This window comes from Rhinoderma darwinii, chromosome 1 (assembly GCF_050947455.1).
Source record: "Rhinoderma darwinii isolate aRhiDar2 chromosome 1, aRhiDar2.hap1, whole genome shotgun sequence".
Lineage (NCBI taxonomy): Eukaryota > Metazoa > Chordata > Amphibia > Anura > Rhinodermatidae > Rhinoderma > Rhinoderma darwinii.
Window position 1 is genome coordinate 333,082,016 of NC_134687.1, and position 17,640 is coordinate 333,099,655.

At 41.5% G+C, this 17,640-nt stretch overlaps 1 protein-coding gene across 1 annotated transcript in view; it reads right to left on the reverse strand.

Moving 5' to 3' along the window:
- Positions 1-539: 539 nt before the first annotated feature.
- LOC142651005 (prostaglandin reductase 1-like) overlaps positions 540-17,640 on the reverse strand; it is a 45,834-nt gene continuing 28,733 nt past the window's right edge. The window contains exons 7-10 of the mRNA XM_075825655.1: positions 6,606-6,761; positions 3,611-3,716; positions 2,555-2,679; positions 540-741 (exon numbers count right to left, since the gene is read on the reverse strand). Of these exons, the coding sequence (XP_075681770.1) occupies positions 631-741; positions 2,555-2,679; positions 3,611-3,716; positions 6,606-6,761 (498 nt within the window). The 3' untranslated portion in view covers positions 540-630. The remainder of the gene's footprint in view (positions 742-2,554; positions 2,680-3,610; positions 3,717-6,605; positions 6,762-17,640) is intronic.

Consider the following 17,640-nt stretch of genomic DNA (forward strand, 5'->3'; position numbering starts at 1 on the left):
TGACCAGTTCAATTTTCCACTATTTTGGCTTGGACTTAGTCTGTTCACATGGTCTTCTGCCCAGGTCCCTAAAGGACAGTCTTCGTGCTTCAAAAAGGAAAAAAAAAAAGGTTTCCAAAAGTTATGCTCATTGTGCAATATTTAAAAAGGGTTAAAATAACTTAAACTCGCTATTTATGCATTAAAACCTTGGTATAAGGTATAGTAATGTTTCCCTGTAGAAATAGTGAGTTGTTAACACCAGGTATCCCTATGTATTATTATTTGAATTACCGCAAATTACATACTCCTCCTTGGCTAAAAATACTCTTCAAAAATGCGGAGTATTTTTGCTCTGCTGGAAAATATTTAGTGCGACCTCTGGCTGCATTTATATTTCCATGTATGCATCATCTCCACAATTACATTTTAACAACATTTTTTTTTTTTTTAATAGAGCACATTTTGTCCTTTTCCTTTTAAATAATAAAAACCCCTTTAAATGGCAGTGAAGTGATTAATATCTGGTACAAAATGGTTTCAAGGGTCAAAAACAGATATTAAGAAATGTAAATTTTATTTAAGACTAGGATCTGCTGGAGGGCACCTCACGTATACATGAATACAAAACTGAAGTATTCTTCTCCTAGTTTAAGCTTTTATAATTGCTTTCCCAGTGTTCTCTCCATTGAGCATTCCAATGAATCCAGCCGGCATGTTCTCAAAACCATTGGTGATGTGTTCATGATATTTCACCTTACCCTGTCATAAAAGATTAGAATTGCATGTGTTATCGTTTAAGCAGAAATGAGAAGCTGCAATATAACTTCTTGAAACGGCATGAACTCCAGTCATTATAAATAGCACTAAGTAACACACACACCTACTGGGATTTAAAAAAATACAAAAAAAAAACGTAGAACTCTGCATTTTGCCGTTCCTCTGTTATTATTCCTGGAAATGTATTAATAAATTAACAATTGGGCACTACCATTTCACTTGTCAATTGGGCATGTACCTACATAGTCTGTCACGGTCTAATCCATGCTGACAGTATCAGACTATGGAGGGACACCTCATACAAAAAGAATGTCCACTATGATTTTTTTTATATGGTTATTTTGCTGGTGTTCTTCCTCAATTGGCTTTCAGGGCCAAGCATTTGACTGAAAATGCACAATTCCAGTTTTATTTAAAAAAACACAACAAGATTCATATTAGTTTTTTTCTTAAAAAGGGGTTTTCCCAATATCTTAAGAAATTTTAAAAAAGGCTGTATATGTAAGAAAACAAAAACACAGAAACCAATACTTAATCCCCCTGCTATTCCAGTGTCACTCTATGGTCTTTGTTTACTTGTCCTGCACGGATGACGTGCTGTACCGCCACGCAGCCAATCACTGGCTTTAGCTGTGATTTGCTGTACAAGCTAGTATCACCACTGACTGATTGCTAACCCAAAAAAAAAAAAAAAGACAGTGAAACCACCAGAGCATATTGGCGCTGGAGCAGCGAGGGATTTAACAGGTGAGTATTGCTTCTTTTATTTTAGAACATATCCAGCAGGCTATTTTATTTCTTAAATGGAACCGGTCATGTTGAAAATGCCGTCCGATCTGCAGGCAGTATGTTATAGCGCATGAGGAGCCAAGCAGATTGACCGTATTCTTGTAATTTATTGATCTAAACCTCTACTCATTCTGGGCTTAAGAGTCCAGTGGGCGGTCCTCAGTGATTGACAGTTATCTATGTATGCACACTCATACAGGAAAGGCGGTCAAATCACCAATTAGGACCGCCCATTGGACTCAAGCCCAGAATGAGTTGAGGTTTCTATAAATTACAAGTATACTGTCAATCTGCTCAGCTCCTCTTGCTCTATAACATACTGCCTGCAGATCGGACTGCATTTTCCTCTTCAGAGGTTCCCTTTAAACTCGGACGACCCCTTTAAATATTTTGGCATGGGGACAATGTTTTAAATCCCCTGATCATTAAGAGCAGCCTTATTTAAACGGGTATTGCTATCTTAAATAATGTGATGGCTTAATGCTTGATCATGGGGATCTGACCTCTGGCACACTACTAGTCCTGAGAAGGAAGGATCTGCAGCACTGCTTTAGCTATTCAATGTTTTTCCCTGCACATCGGTGTCCTGGCCATTAGCTCTGCAGAGAACTGCAGTCCTTCCCTAGACAGGTTGGTGGAGTGCTGTTGTGCAGGGCAAATTTATATGGGGACTCGGCACTAAAGCAGACCCCAACCAATCATAGTAATGTCAATATTAAGCGATATGCCATCACTTTATAAGATGGGAATAACCCTTTAATAAGGGTAGTCCGGTTTTAGAGAATTATTATTAATTGTATTATTAAGTGTTATGCAAGAAATGGTGAAACATTCTGCAGCTAATGATAGTCTGCCCTTTTGGTCCCCAGGTGTACAGTAAAAGGTTAGGTATGGAATTAGAAATAAGGTAATGATACGTACCTCTAATATCTTACATACAAAGGACCTTACCTATAGCAAGTATAATTGTCAATGTTTGCACTCTAGGAATTTAAAATATTCATACCTCTAAGATCCAGTCCAAGAGCTGCTTCTGTGCTTCTTTATAGATCGGTTTATTTTCATATTGGGTCACAAGAAATCCTTCCATGCGCAATTGTTTAAAGAGAATAAGCGGCTGTATATAAGGTCCTAGAAATAAACTATAATAGTTACTTACTGAAAATAAACCGTGCGTAAAATATATTATTATGTTAAACACGGATGCTTGGTCTATGTAATTTGAAATAATGTAATTTTGCAGCCTTTTGAAGAAGTCAGTGAAATGAATAATTTTGTGTTTTATTCACAACATTGACACCCAGGTGGTCAGTTGGCTGAATATTTTACTTCTGGACAACTCTCTCATCCGAATAACCCTCTTTCTAAATACAGACACACCAGTGATAAGCATTTCTGGTGTCTCTTTGCCTGGCTAATAGAGGAATGTCCCAAGCAGGAGAACCCCTCAATTAATTTTTATATGTCCTAATAGGGTATAAGGATCAGTTTTTCCTAATGGGACTGCTCAGTAAAAGGGATTGTCTGATTTAGATTAGAAAACCTATTTCTGTACACCCTACTAGGGTAAAGTAAATAGAGGGGGTCCTCTGTACAGGATCCTCATCTCTCGAGCCAAAGTGGAGAGTTGTTATAAAGTACATCTCTCACTATGGAGGACCTGTCCTGTCCTGCATTACACGGACTCCTCATTTATTTGAATGGGCACTGTGTAATACTTTATTTCTCCTGTGGTGGCACTGCAGGGTAATTGAATACTTACTGCCAGGTTTCCACACAGATTACAGCTGATCTCTGGGGGTCACTGATCTGCAGGGGGACGCTTTGTGAAAAGCTAATTGTCATGGGACCCTTCTAACAAAGTATTTATTGTCCAAAGCGGAGAACCCCTTTAAGTTGCATCACCCCTGTAGGCATGGTGACATCATGAGTCCCACTGGGACACATTGTAAAAATATCACAGTAATTTTTATATTCTTTATATTAAAAACTCAAACTTTATAAAAATAATATAAAATGTAATCATTCAAAAATTAGCAGCTCATATTTGAAAACAAGTCACCTTTTTGAGGAATGGAATCATTGTACGTTGAAACGCACCCACAAACAGCTATTCTTCCAAAGTTTTTCATTTGCTGTAGGGCTGCATCCGCGAACTTTCCCCCAACCTATGTTGTTATATAGAGACATAGCAAAACACCAGATGAGACATTCGGTTTTGTAATATTTTCTAATAGTAGTGTTTTGTGAGATCTTAATAAAAATTAAATAGTAAGGCATCAGTTGAAGGGAAAATTTCATAGAAACAGAGCGGTACAACTCTATAGGTCTCTATGGAATATACAGATGCTATATCCCTAATGTAGATATGAAAATGTGGATGTATCTGGTATGAACATACATGCATTCAAAAATGTACCACCCCTACGTTAGTTTATACTTACATTAACTGTGCAACAGTTTCAGTATTCGGAGTATTTCAAGTGTTTAGCTCTTGGTTAGATCCATCATTTCCAATTATATTGTTGCACTAGCTACTTTATACTGTATATTAATTTTGACAGCCATTCTCTTCTTCATGGTAATGAATGACATGCTGTGGCCATATACTTGTATGTACAAAGCTATTCTCACCTAGAATAGACTTCAAGGGAGTAAAAGTCTCAGTACAGATGTAGCAATCCTTATATTGATTGATAACGTGCTGTAGCGCGATAACTTACCACTTATGGTATTGAAAACCACTGGAAAAGCAAAGTTTACATTTCTTGCCACTGTATTTAACACGTTAAAAGTTAGAGGCTCGGTCACCAGTTTAATACTTGCCTATATCATATCCTACCTAATCTTTTTTGTTTTACCAAGTGGGTGTTGTAAAGAAAAAAAAGTGTATGACGCAGACCAATCAGTGCCATACGCTTCTCTTCATTCATGCCTAGCTTTATTCACAGCATAGCGTGATTTCGCAGGATCACGCTGTGACGTCACTCTCCCGCAGTTCCTTCACAGGAGCTGCGGGAGAGTGTGACGACACAGCGTGATCCTGCGAGATCACGCTGGGCAGTGAATAAGGCTGGGCATGAATGAAGAGAAGAGCATGGTACCGATTGTCAGCGTCATACACTTTTCTTTAAAACACCCACTTGTTAAAACTAAAAAAAGAACGTCCAGTTGGGCTTTTACAAAAAATTTGCATGTATGTAAAAATCATCGTAATTTTGGCACTAACAAAAGTTTTTAAAAAAAAACAAAAAACAGTAGTTACCTGCATCAAAGCATTTATTAGATTAGGTAGGCTATAGGGAAGTATTAAACTGGTGACAGAGCCTCTAAGTCAAAGATTGCTGTGTCTGTACATACGGCAGCAAACTGAGCATGCCACAATTCATTTTTGCACGTAGTCTTATTCTAAGCCAAGTTCTTTATACAGTCAATACTAGAAGGAGAAAAAAAATAAAGCGGCAAAAAAGCCACGAGTGTGCTCACTCAATCTTCATTCTGTTATCTGTAGTTCCTCAATGGAGCGCAATTGGAAGGGGTCTTGCAGGCAGGAAAGAAACTTAATGTTAGACAAAAGAAGATTCCTCAGCACATCCGTAGAATATAAAGTATAAGAGCAGCTTACTCATAGAATGTTATGAGTAAGAACATTTCTGTTCGAAACAAACGTGTAAGCTGTGCCCGAGTCCTCTATGGATTTTTTAAAGATGACCCAATAAAGCTCTGGTTATACTTTATATTCTATGGATGTGCTGAGGAATTTTTTTTCTTCTAACATTCTTTATACAGTACTCTAGAATGCATCAGTACAGCTTATTTGGTAGAGATATATATATAAAACAAAAAATATATAATAATGTGTGTGTACTGTACCTATTATATATTTTTTAAAACGGTCTTATGATGAAACCAAGAAAACATGCACGCCCATTGCGTCAATACAACAACAAGAAGTACTCTGTCATATTTAGAAGTTTCATGAAATATTAAATAAAAAGGTATTAACACGAACAATAGCACCCCCCCCCCCCCTCCACCATGTGCATCAAGGATATCTGCCATAATTATAGTTTGGGAAGTAGTATAATCCCCAACATCAGCTCAGCTAGAGATAGAAACAGATGTTCGGCCTTCAACTAGTTTCTTGAGGAAATTCTTAGTCTGTTCAAATTGGGACCAGATTCTGTCTTACATTGAGCGGGAGAGTAGTTATAAATGGAGACCATGCCTCGAAGAAACGCTCCGTAAATTTTTCTTTGTCAATGAGAGCATTTAGCCAATCCATCTTGAACAAAAATTTTACATTTCGCCTGAATTAAAGATAATGGTGGCAATACGGGGTTCAACCAATGCTGCAATATACTATTTTCACAGCTGCCACCCATAAGCATAAAGAGTGTCGCGTTTGTTTAGACATGGTCACCCTCAGACATCCATATATTAAATAGGGCCCATTCTGGGTTAAGAGGAAGAGAGAAGTTGTAGGTAGTCCCGTACCTCCCCCCTCAATTACTGTAACTATTATTAATGAATAGCAATGAGTAAGCAGGCATGATCTTTTTGTGGTTACAAAGAGCCCGTTTGAAGTTTCTACAGTTTCCTTCCACTTCAGATTTATTTCAAATAAAATAAAACTGGTATTTTCTGTGGCTTTCTATGGATGTGAAAGCTGGACAATGAAGAAGTGGGATAGGAAACTTATTGATCCCTTTGAACTCTGGTGTTGGTCTGGTCCTAAAAGTATTAATAGAAAGAAAACAAAACAGATGGATCAACAACCAGATCAGGCTTAAGCTCGAACTTGTAGCACGATTGTCCAGACTGAAGTAGTCTTATATTGGACAAATCATCAGAGGACTAAAATTCGCTTGGAAAAGTTAAAGGGAAAAGAAGAAGAGAACAAGGAACAAGGTGGTTGCATAAAATCACAGGCATTATGAACTTGCCCCTGAAAGGACTGAAGACTCAAAACAGAAGATAGGACATTTTGTAGAATCACTATCCATAGTCGCCAGGAGTAGAAAACGACTAGACGGTACCGATTATAAACCACTTACATTCTCAAAATAGCAGTCGTAGCCTTCAGAAGAGGCTTCCTTCAGTGCTTCATCCAAAGAGCTCACCGTCTTGTAGTTAAATGCTTCATCAAAACCAATTTCCTTTAAGTATGCAACTTTCTGATCTGAACCAGCAGATCCAACCACTTTACAGCCCTGATGAGAACAAGCAGTGTACACATAAGATAAAATAAATTTTTTAAAAATTGAATAAGACTTACCGGTTGTTCGGTTTCTAGTAAACCCTCCATGACAGCACCACAGGAGGTAAGACCCCACCCCTAATATGGACAGGAAAAAGCACAAGACGTTAAATAGCCCCAGCCTCCTCAGTGTAGTTCTACTAACCACGTCTAGTAACTTTACATATCTATTACTTATAAATATGTGTAAATAATGTTTAATTAACGTTAATAAGGGGGGACATAAGGGTGCTGTCATGGAGGGTTTACTAGAAACTGAATTACAGAGTAAGTCTAATTCTATTTTCTCAAGGCACCTTCCACGACAGTACCACAGGAAAATTCCCAAATAATAATTGGTTTAGGGGGGACGGACGGACGACTACAGTTTGGAGAACTTTCCTACCAAAGAAAAGATCCTTGCTGGAAAACAGATTTAATCTGGAATGTTTTGTAAAAGTGGGAATAGATGACCAGATAGGATAATCCTGCAGACATCCAGTGTGTGAAACTCTGCCTTCATTTTGTCAAAATCCAACTAACAAAAATGAAGGAAGAACTACATCTTGGGACATGTGGAAGTTTGACATTACCTTGGGAAAGAAGGTGGGATCTGGATGGAAAATAATCTTATCATCTAGGATTCTAAGAAAGGGATCCCCAATAGTGAGGGCCTGAATTTCTCCTACCCTTCTAGCTGTGGATATAGCTACCAAAAAGGCTGCCTTCCTAGAGAGATGATTTATGTTACAGGAAGCTATAGGTTCAAAGGGAGATCACATCAAAACTCTCAATACTATGTTTAAATCCCAAGGAGGAAGAAATACAGAAGGTCTGGGAGATAATCTAGATGCTGCCGCAAAGAATCTTTTTATCCATCTATGGGAGGCCAGATCTTGATAAAAAAAAAATACTCATAGCGGATACTTGAAATTTTTAAGGTGCTAGGTTTTAGTCCTTTTTCAAGGCCTGATTGCAGAAAGTCCGTGCAATATTAGGATGATGAACATCAGGAAAGGAATCGCCACACCAGGATATTTCTTCCAGACCTTCCCATAAATGGCATTAGTGCCATTTTCCCCACGTTTTGTAGGGTTTTTATGACTGCCTGACAATCATTTGGCTTTCAGTATCAGGCCCTCAGAAGCCAGGCTGCTAAGTGAAATTTTTGTGGCTCTGAGTGTAGGATTGGCCCCTGATAGAGAAGATCCAGGAGTGATGGTAGAATCAAAAGGATCTGTTATCTTTCAATTGTTTAGGAGATGAAACCAGGCCCTTTTTGGCCATAGAGGGATCAAAATAAGACTGGTTTTCTCTAGCCTGAGTTTCTGTAAAACCTGTGGAATCAAGGGGATAGATAGGAAGGAAAGCATATGCTAGACTGAACGATCATTTGTGAGCTAGTGAGTCTACCCCTATGGATTTTTCTTTGGGGTTTAGAGAAAAGAATGAGTTTTGGGGTTTCCCTGGTTGGCAAATAGATCTACTTCCGGAACAACCCACCTGCTGGTAATCTGAAGAAAAACCCTTTGATTCAGGCACCACTCTGGAATTTACGGCTTTCCTGCTCAGAATGTCTGCCTGTGTATTTAGAGTCCCTTTTAGATGGAGTGCTGAAATGGACGAGTCTTGGTTCTGCCCAGTAGGAGATTTGTGAGGCCAAGAGTTGGAGATTTCTCTGTATTGTGCCTCCCTAGTGTCTCAGATATGCCACCGTAGTTATGGGGTCTGAATATACTCATGTGTGAGCCTCTGTCTAGATGTTCTGCTGACCTTAGGGCTTCTAATACAGCTCTAAATTCTAGAAAATTTGAGGAGTGAAGGCTTAGTTTCTGAGACCATGTATCCTGGAATGTTCCACTGCACCCCATTCTAATTTGCTTGCGTCTGTCACTGAAATTATGGGAGAGGGATGCCAAACTACTACTTTGTCCAGGTTCCTGGGGTTCAGCCACCAGATAAGGGAACTTTTTACGGAACCTGTGAGGAGTATTTACTTGTCCAGCGTTAGGGAGGATTTGTTCTATTTTGACAGGATCAGGGCCTGGAGATTTCTGAAATGAGTGAGAGACCAGGGAACCGTCTGAGTGCATGAGGCCATTAATCCCAATATCGACATTGCCTCTCTTATGGAGACTTGTCTTGACCCCTGAAGTTGAAAATTCTTACTTTCAGGGATAATTTTTTGTCTTGTGGCAAAAACAACATTTGTTTGTCAGAGTCCAACAAGATTCCCAGGAATATCTTTTGTCTCTCTGGAGTCAAGTTGGATTTTTCCCTGTTGATAAACCAGCCTAAGTCCTGGAGTGCTTGATAGGCAAGATGTATGTGACTTATAAGTATTTGAGAATAAAGGTGCTATTAGAAGAAGATAGTCTAGATATGGAATTGACGTTTATCTCTAAATTCCTGAGATAGGCCACCACTTCTGCCATTACATTGGTAAAAATTATAGGTGCAGAGGAGATTTCGAATGGGAGTGCATTGAACTGGTAGTGGTAATTTTTTTGGCCCTGTTGGACTGCAAACCTCAGGAACTTTCTGTATATCGGATGTATTGGAATGTGATAATACGCATCCTGAAGATCTAGAGTCGCCATCATGAAGTCTTTCCCTACCAGTGGAGTTGTTGACTGACTCCATCTTGAACTTGTGGTATACCACAAATTTGTTCAATGACTTCAGATTTAGGATTATTCGGTCTTTCCCGTTGGGTTTCTGGCCAAGAAAAGGTGCGAGTAGTGGCAGAGACCTCTTTCCCTGATGGGTACTAGAGATATCACCTTCATGTAGAATAATTTTTGTAGGCCGTGTGACAGATGTCTGAAGAGTAAGGGATGGGAGATGGGTTATGACTAATTTGTTTGGGGAGTAGGAGGAGAAATCTATTTTGAGCCCTTCTAATATGGAATTCAGGATCCATTTGTTGGAAGAGATATTTTCCCATTGTGGAAAAAAAAAAAAAAAAGTGCAATTCTGCCTCCTACTTCCCAGTTGTCATTGTCTATCTTGGTTAGGTCTGTTCTGGTTAAGGAGGATATTCCTTCCTCTACTCCCTTTGGGGTAGATCCATCTGCCTGATTTACCTTTTCCCCTGTAGGATTGTTGTTGATTAAGAAAGGGGTGAAAATAGCAATTAGACCTACCGGTAATTGTATTTCCAGGAATCCATCATGACAGCACTACAGGAGGTTGCCCTCTTGACCTCTGTAGGGACAGGAAGACAGAGAGGTTAAAAGGCCCCTCCCACCACCCACTTGCCAGTGTTTTTCAATTACTACACCAGGATGGATGCAACCCTATTTTATTTCTAGGGACAATAACTGACATGTTAAATGCACAAATCAGAATTCAATAAGGGAGGGAATATAATGGTGCTGTCATGATGGATTCCTGGAAATACAATTACCGGTAGGTCTAATTGCTATTTTCCAGTACATCCCTCATGACAGCACTACAGGAGCAATACCAGATTATAATGCTCAGGGCGGGACTATGGATTGGAGGACTTTCCGTCCAAAACTTAAATCCGTATCGGACAGCACATCGAGTCTATAATGATTGTAAAACGTATGATGGCTTGACCAAGTGGCAGCTCTGCAGATTTGGTCCATAGAGGCTTCTCTTCTTTCTGCCCAGGATGCCGAAACTGCCCTCGTTGAATGGGCTCTGATGCCTTGTGGGGCAGATAGTCCTTGGGACTTGTAGGCTTCTTGTATGGTGGTTTTTACCCATCTCGCTAGAGAGCCTTTTGAGGCTTTCTTTCCTCTATTCTTTCCCCCAAATAGGACAAATAGATTTTTATCTTGTCTCCAGGAGGAGGTTCTATCCAGATACTGAAGAATTGTTCGCCTGACATCCAGGCAATGGAATTTTTCTTCTTGTTGGTCTTTTGGATCTGGATAAAAGGAAGGTAGAATTATTTCTTGTTCTCTATGGAAAGCGGTAGATACCTTTGGAATAAATGAGGGATCCAGCTTTAGGATGATCTTATCCTCTTGTACTTTTAGGTACGGTTCTATGATTGACAGAGATTGGATTTCTCCAATCCTTCTTGCTGAAGTAATAGCGACTAAGAATGCAGCTTTTAGAGTTAAAAAATGCATACTAATTTCGTCGAGCGGCTCAAAGGGGGGCTCACAAAGAGTCGTTAACACCACATTCAAATCCCAGGTAGGAACTGATTTCTTTAGGGAAGGTTTCAGTTTAGAGACCGCTTGGGTGAATCTTCTGATCCACCGATGTTCAGCCAGAGGAGTGTTAAAAAAATTACCTAAGGCTGAAATCTGTACCTTTAAAAAGGTACTAGGGCTAAGTCCTTTTTTGAATCCCGATTGTAAAAAATCTAGGATTTTTGCAATGTTGGGAGAAAAGGGATCTGGTCCTGGGATTCCATGCCAGGAACAGAATTTCTTCCAAATCTTTTGATAGATTTTAGAGGTAACTTCTTTATGACTTGATAAGATAGTTGAAATTACCTCGTCTGACAGACCGTGGTTCCTCAAGATCTGCCTTTCAGGATCCAGGCTGACAATTTCAGAGTCTCTATTCCCTGGAAGAATAAGGGACCCTGGGAGAGAAGATTCTCCTTGACTGGGAGCATGATAGGATATTCCAACGCTAGGTATTGTACGATTGGAAACCAACTTCTTTTCGGCCAATAGGGAAGAATAATGATGAGCTTTGTCAAATCTTCCTGGATTTTTCTTAATACCATTGGTATTGGAGGAAACGGAAGAAAGGCATAGGCCAGATCCATGTCCCAGGGTTGGGACAATGCATCTACTCCCAATGGGTTGTCTCTGAGATTTAGGGAGAAGAATGTCTCTACTTGAGTGTTTTTCCTCGTGGCAAACAGGTCTATTTGTGGATAACCCCAATTTCGGGTTAGGGACCGAAAGACTTCCTTGTTTAGGGACCATTCTCCCGGGCCTACTTTTTCCCGACTCAGGAAATCTGCTGATAGGTTCTCTGAGCCTTTTAGGTGGACTGCCGTGACTGACGTTTTCTTCTGCCCAACTGAAAATTTGTGCAGAGAGGCCCTGAAGAAGAGTGTGTCTTGTTCCCCCTTGATGGCGAAGAAAGGACACTGCTGTCGTGTTGTCCGATAAAATTCTTATATGCTTCCCTTTTATGGTGGGTGAAGCTTTTATAAGTGTCTCCCATACAGCTCTTAGTTCTTTGAAGTTTGAAGACATCGTCTTCATTTGACCAGTCCATGTGCCCTGAAAGTGTTGGTCTTTGATTACTGACCCCCAGCCGTGTTTGCTGGCATCTGTGGTAATCACTACATAAGGAAAAGTTCTCCAGGGGACTCCCTTGTCTATGTTGTTTGTGCAGAGCCACCACAGGAGAGATGATTTCACAGTCTCGGAAATTTGAAATTTTTAAATTCAGGGAATTTTGTTTTCGATCCCACCGGGACAAGATCAGATTCTGTAAGGGTCTGGAGTGAAATTGGCTCCATGGAATAGATTGGATGCAAGACGTCATCATTCCCAACATCCGCATACATTCCCTTATGGAACAGGTGTCTTTCCCCCAAAATTTTCTTACTTCTGCCAGTAGGAGTATTTGTTTCTCTCTTGGGAGGAAGGAATGTTGAAGGGAGGAGTCTAGCAGTACTCCTAAGAAGACCTTCTGTTTCTGGGGAGGAAGACTCGATTTCTGAAAGTTGATTATCCATCCCAATTCTTGTAGTAGGGAAAGAACCTGTGACCGATGACTAAGATAGCCGGAGTATCTGCTGTCAACAAGAAGTCGTCTAGATATGGGATAATTACTATACCTTGACTTCTTATGAATGCCATGATCTCTGCCATAATTTTTGTCAAAATTCTGGGGGCGGAGGAAAGGCCGAAGGGGAGGCAGACAAACTGGAAGTGGAGAATGGAAGGACCGTCCTGAATTGCGAATCTGAGGAATCTCTGGTACGCGGGGTGGATAGGAACGTGATAATACGCATCCTTTAAATCGTACACATTGATGCCTCTTCCCTTATTAGAGGAATAGTCGATCTGATAGACTCAATCTTGAATTTCCGATAATTCACCCATTTGTTTAGGAACGTCAGGTTGATTATTGTCCTGTAGGAACCGTTTTGTTTTTTGACCAAGAAGATTTTCGAATAGTGGCCCTTGCATATCTCGTTGTGGGGAACTGGGGAAATGGCTCTCAATCTGAGTAGTTTCTGGACGTCCTGGGTAAGTATCTGATGAAGATCTTTTGCTTGGTACTGGGTTACTAGGAATTTCTCTGGAGGAAAATTCTATTTTGTATCCTTCTTCTATTATCTTTAGAACCCAGGGGTTCTGCGTTATTCTCGACCATTCGGGATAAAATTGTAGGAGTCTTCCCCCCACACTCTTGGCGTCATTGCTTTGAGGGCTGGAATGAATTATTTGGGTTAAGGAGATATCTTCGACCCCTTTTCCCTTTGGGGTAACTCCAGCGACCGGACTTCCCTTTCCCGCTGTAGTTCTGTGAAATAGGATCCCTCTTTTGGGAAATTTTCCAAATTGAGGGTTATTTTTTGGTTTCTCTTCAGGAAACCCCTTTTTCCTATCTGTTGCACTCTCCAGTATGTTATCAAGGAGAGGACCGAACATCAGAGACCCTGTAAATGGGATAGAACACAACTTGTTTTTGGACTTAGTATCTCCTGACCACATTTTGAGCCATAATGCTCTTCTAGCAGCATTTGAGAGAGCCCCATTCCTGGCAGCAAATCTAATAGATTCTGCTGAAGCGTCTACCAAGAATCCGGTTGCCATTTTTAGTAACGGTAGAGATTCTAGTAGCTCTTGTCGTGATGTCTTCATCATCAGATGGGTCTCTAGCTGGTTTAGCCATATGAACATTGCTCTTGCTACTGATGATATTAGTTGAGATCAAGGCAGAGGAAGATTCCCACGCTCTTTTTAGTAGTCCGTCTGCCTTTCGGTCCATGGCGTCCCTCAACTGAGAGGAATCTTCAAAGGGGATTGCGTTTTTTTTAGCAACCCTGGCGACTGGGACATCTACTTTTGGGATTCCATCCCAAGGCTTAGTATCCTCTGGATCAAAGAGAAGTCTGTTCTTAAAATCTCTTGAAATGAAGAGCCTTTTTTCTGAATCTTCCCATTCAGTTGTCACCATTCTCTTAAGATTTTAGTTTACCGGAAAAACCCTTGTTTTCTTTCCCGTTAGACCTCCAAACATCTCATCCTGGATGGTATGTGGTTGGTCCACTTCGGGAATATCCATAGTTTCCTGTATTGCTTGAATTAAGGTATCAGACATCTCGGAAGAGAAGAAATTTTTTTTCTCTTGAGTGGAAGGAGTTGAAGGTAAGAGTTCGTCTCTTTCTTCTAACTCATCTTCCGATAGGTAATAGCACTCCTGTTCAGAGTCCGACCCCTGAGAAGGAGGCCAATATTTTTGATCCACTTCAATCCGTGGTCTTTTTGCCCGGGAGTGTGAGGGAGTTTCTTGCGGAGGGGCGAGGGAGGCTACTGACTGACCCACTTCCTCACGAATCATAGTCCTAAGTTCGGACATGAACGTTGGTTGTTCCTCCTTTAGTATTTTGGCAATACAATCCTGACACAATTGTTTTTTATGGGACTCTGGCAATTTTTTTGCACAAGTCGCACATTTTTTAACCTTCTTTTTATCAGTTTGTCTCTGAGAGAAATCTTTTTCCTAGAGAAAACAGAAGGTAGGTAAAGTATGGTGTACATACATAAGGGGTCATACCCTTCCCCAAGGGTGAGACTCACGTGACCCTGGGACATATCTGGAGTTCCATCAGGACGAGGAAGTTCCATATCGCGACAGGTAACAGGCAATGCAATATGCAAACCACAAAAAATAGATCCAAGTTAGAGTTATTAGCTCTAACTACATACCTGTGCGTGTCCCTTTAAATGCGGGCGTTTTGAATTTCCCGCCTTCCAAGATGGCCGCGGACCGGAAGTAGACCGACGTCATATCCGGTCGGCTATTCATCCAGCGTGTACCTGGAGTGCAGCCGCCATAGCCGGCGCTAAGGCTTGCTATGCGGTGCAGCGAGGATCCCTGCCGGTGCGTCCATGCCTATGGAGCTGCCGGTCCCCGCCTGGTCCGCGGTCCGGCCGAAGCCTGCTTGGGAAACCCCAGCCCCCACACACTACCAGAACCCTGCCTAGGATTCCTCCGGTAGGTGTCTTAGGGAGGGAGCTAAGGGACCCGTCGTATGAGGGGTGTTAGCCTGGGCTTTAGGGGGAAGAGAAGGGGGAGTGCACGGACCCCCCGATCTTGCCCCCTGCCCGAGTTTCTTTCCTGCACTAATACAGGAGCGACGCTCTCTGCTCCTGACCCTTGTGGGGACAGGAAGAACACTGGCAAGTGGGTGGTGGGAGGGGCCTTTTAACCTCTCTGTCTTCCTGTCCCTACAGAGGTCAAGAGGGCAACCTCCTGTAGTGCTGTCATGATGGATTCCTGGAAATACAATTACCGGTAGGTCTAATTGCTATTTTCACCCCTTTCTTAATCAACAACAATCCTACAGGGGAAAAGGTAAATCAGGCAGATGGATCTACCCCAAAGGGAGTAGAGGAAGGAATATCCTCCTTAACCAGAACAGACCTAACCAAGATAGACAATGACAACTGGGAAGTAGGAGGCAGAATTGCACTTTTTTTTTTTTTTTTCCACAATGGGAAAATATCTCTTCCAACAAATGGATCCTGAATTCCATATTAGAAGGGCTCAAAATAGATTTCTCCTCCTACTCCCCAAACAAATTAGTCATAACCCATCTCCCATCCCTTACTCTTCAGACATCTGTCACACGGCCTACAAAAATTATTCTACATGAAGGTGCTCCTGTAGTGCTGTCATGAGGGATGTACTGGAAAAAACGTTTTCATTTTTGGAACTCTAGATTCGGGAAGGGTTTTCTTTTTATCGAATACATTCTCTAAAATGGCATCTAGATCTGATCTGGACCCAACACATTCTCCTTGAAAGGGTATAGCGCAGAGTTTGTTTTTGGACAGTAGATCCCTAGACCACATTTTGAGTCACAGGGCTCTTCTTGTGGTGTTGGAGAGTACGCTAGCTCTAGAAGGACTTTTTATGGCTTCTGCTGAGGCATATGCCAAAAAATAAAAATAAAATTGTGGCTTTGGAGAGAAGGGGGACTGATGCAATAATGTCCTATCTAGGAGTGCCCTCTCTGATGTGAACCTCAAGTTGATTGAGCCATCTAAACAGAGATCTGGCTACACAGGTGGCACCGATATTCATCTGTACTAAAGATGATGTAGCTTCCCAGGATTTTGAGAAGACTGTCAGCCTTCCTGTCTAACGGTTCTTTTAGTTGGGAAGAATCCTCAAATGGGAGAATAGTATTTTTTCCCACCTTTGCCACCTGAATATAAATTTTTGAGATTTCAGACCAGTATTTTCTTTCCTCTTCGTCCAGGGGGAATCTCTCTAATTTCATGAGGTATGGAGATCCGTTTCACTGGAAATTTCCATTCATCCTCAAATAGTACTTCGAGGTTTTTAGGTTTAGGAAATACTGGTTTTCTCTGAGTTCTTAGGCCCGCAAACTCATCTTGGACAGAGCATGATTCTTGGACTTCTTCCACCCCCATTGTACTTCTCACTGCCCCTAGCAGTTAGACCATAAATTCAGATGAGAAAGAATATATATTTCTTCTTTCCGTACATCATAGATGCAATCTCTCCATCCTCTAGTACACCTGATACCGAGGGAATATAACTGCCACCTTCAGAACCGGAATCCTATTCCACCATTCTCTTTCGTTTTTTTAGGTGGGGGGGGGGGGGGGTCAGTTGGGAGGTATGCTCAAGAAAAGGATGTCAGAGAGGATTGTATCTTCTGTTTGACCATCCCTTTAATTTCCTCCAGTAAAGATGGCTACTCATCCCTGCTAACTTTTTCTATACACATTTGACATGAATTCTTATTTGAAGATACATTTTTTGAGTGCAAATAGCACATCAACAAAACTGGGTTTCTTTTTTAGGCTTTGAAGGGGACTCCATTTTCCGCCTATACACAAGAAATAGACAAGCTAACAGGATTAAGCCGGCGTGTTGTAAGTAAAACAGATCTCACCCCCTTCCCTTGATCAAACTTACAGATCCAGAGGCCACACAAGGCTCAGAAGAACCGGATTTGAGGGTTGGATTATTCATCTCAAGGAAAAACTTCACAATCCCAAACACAGTTGTCAGTAGCAGAGATCCTACCTGAGAAGGAACACACTGTACAGGAGACCTTTATGGAGGGAGATTTGCTTTACTTCCTATAGGCCTTTAACCCTTCTCTCATTTCTGGGAAAGGAGATTCCACGTGGATCTTGACTGACGCTAGGGGTGGGCGCCGCCATCTTTTTTAAGGAGCATTGCCGCTAAACTGGAAGTGCGTCGTGACGCCGACCGAAAGGGACGATGCCGGCGTGCGTCTCACAGTGGAGCGCACGCTATGCCTAAAGGAGTCAACACTACTTCCCCTGTGGAAGTAGCATGGCTAGGGAGCTCCGGAGAGGATTGCAGCCAGTATCAACCCCAGCTTTACCAGAATGGTGCAGGAGGGGTTGTCGTAGATCCTGGACCCAGAAGGGAACGGGAGAAGCAAAAAGGAGTAGGTAGGACCAAACCCCCGCTGCCTGGTGGATCCATTTATTACTAGCCTTCCCTGCCACCAGCCCAGAGACAGTAGTATCCTCTTGTTGCCCGATAGGGACAGGAAAAAACACTGAACGGATGAACGGTGGGGTGGGGCTATTTAACCTCTTGTGCTTTTTCCTGGCCATATTAGAGGCGGAGTCTTACCTCCTGTCATGCGGTCATGGAGG